The sequence below is a fragment of the Myotis davidii genome, unplaced genomic scaffold (assembly GCF_000327345.1).
Source record: "Myotis davidii unplaced genomic scaffold, ASM32734v1 scaffold1203, whole genome shotgun sequence".
Classification (NCBI taxonomy): Eukaryota; Metazoa; Chordata; class Mammalia; order Chiroptera; family Vespertilionidae; genus Myotis; species Myotis davidii.
In genome coordinates this window covers 40,986-42,692 of record NW_006294353.1, presented here as the reverse complement: position 1 = coordinate 42,692, position 1,707 = coordinate 40,986, and the positions used below count along the sequence as shown (strand labels likewise).

General features: G+C 54.6%; 1 protein-coding gene across 1 annotated transcript in view; it reads right to left on the bottom strand.

Moving 5' to 3' along the window:
* Positions 1 to 696: 696 nt before the first annotated feature.
* The window catches only part of PLVAP (plasmalemma vesicle associated protein), a 13,077-nt gene continuing 12,066 nt past the window's right edge, over positions 697 to 1,707 (bottom strand). The window contains exon 6 of the mRNA XM_006768415.2: positions 697 to 1,327. Coding sequence (XP_006768478.1) covers positions 1,321 to 1,327 — 7 coding nt within the window. The 3' untranslated portion in view covers positions 697 to 1,320. The remainder of the gene's footprint in view (positions 1,328 to 1,707) is intronic.

The following is a 1,707-nucleotide window of genomic DNA, read 5'->3' as shown; positions in this document are numbered from 1 at the left end:
AGAGAGATAGAGAGTTAGAAACATTGATGAGAGAGAAACATCGATCAGCTGCCTCCTGCACATCTCCTACCGGGGATGTGCCCGCAACCCAGGTACATGCCCTTGACCGGAATCGAACCTGGAACCCCCCAGTCCGCAGGCCGACGCTCCATCCACCGAGCCAAACCGGTTTCGGCAAAAAATAGCTTCTCTTAAAAAAACAAAACAACAACAGCAAAATTGACGACAACCATTCTGTCTCTTCCTACAGAGATGCCCAGACCTTGTGGGGAGCTGGTGCACCCCCATGTTATTCCTGGTTGAAGCTCTTCTGGCCCAGGGTGGCTGGGGTGGGGGTTTTCCAGCGTTTGTCTTCTTTCCGGTCTTCTTGCTCACGGCCAGGTGGTGCCTTTTTATTTATTTATTTACTTAGTTATTTTTAAATATGTTTGTGGTTTTTTTTTAAAAATATATTTTATTGATTTTTTACAGAGAGGAAGGGACAGGGATAGAGAGCTAGAAACATCGATGAGAGAGAAACATCGATCAGCTGCCTCCTGCACACCCCCTACTGGGGATGTGCCCGCAACCCAGGTACATGCCCTTGACCGGAATCGAACCTGGGACCTTTCAGTCCGCAGGCCAACGCTCTATATCCACTGAGCCAAACCGGTTATGGCCAGGTGGTGCGTTTTAAAGTATAAATCACGACTCTGGTGTCTTTGAAGGGATTGCTAAGGTTTATTGGATGCCACTAACATTGTATAGGGATCACAGGCGGGGCCGGGTCTGGGGAAAGGGAGTGACGGAGCAGTGCCCTTGCCAGCTAGGAGGAGGCCTGTGGGCTGTGTTTGCCCTGGACCAGATGCTGCCTGGCGTGCGAGGAGGGCCTGGAAACTCCCACGGATGGAGGTGATGGCTTCCTGTTCTCACGTCCCAGGCCTGAAGGGCTGAGGTGAGGAAGTGTGGGCGAGATAAGGGCATCGGACGAGTGGCAGGGGCACGGGAAGGGCTGTGAGGAGCGCTGTGGGTGCCTTGGCCTGTGTGTCGAGGGGTGTGATAGCGGGGAAGGGTTTGGCAGGAGTGTCTGGGTAAGGTCACGGTGTCTGTACGACATCATCACCATGTCTGTGGTTGAAGGGTTGTGTTGTGTGGTTGTGGGCCTGTGAGAGTATTAGGGGCCCTGGGTGGGATGTGCATAGGGTGCAGGCCAAGGGTGCCCACTGTGGTGTGTTTGCACGGAGGTCGCCTGACTGTGTCCCACGCGGTGGGTGTCTTGCTGCCACAGGTCTGCAGACCGGCAAGTCGGGACCAGCCTTCGGTCCTCTTCCTGGAGCCTTCTCAGCCACTGGGGCAGAAAGGAGATGGGAATGCAATAGTCCATCAGTCAGACAGAAGGACAAGCATGGTGGGCGCCTGTCCCTATCCTAGCCCCTTGTTGCTACCAGGACTCTTTAGCGCCTTTGGGGTTCATCCTCCCCAGTAGATTCCCACTGAACTTCTTTGTGATGCTGGGACTGAGCTGGCTGCCTCCTTATTATGCAGAAGAAAAGTCCGAGGGTCAGAGAGGCCACCTGCAGTGGGCCTCTCTCTCCTCTCCACTCCCTGAGGCTCCGGGATCCTAAGAGTTTGCCCTAAAGCCCCTGTCCACACCCACCCACACATTCATTCCCAGGAGGTTTTTCTATGAGCCTGTCCCTACTCACTTCTTCTCCCCCCCCCCCCCCC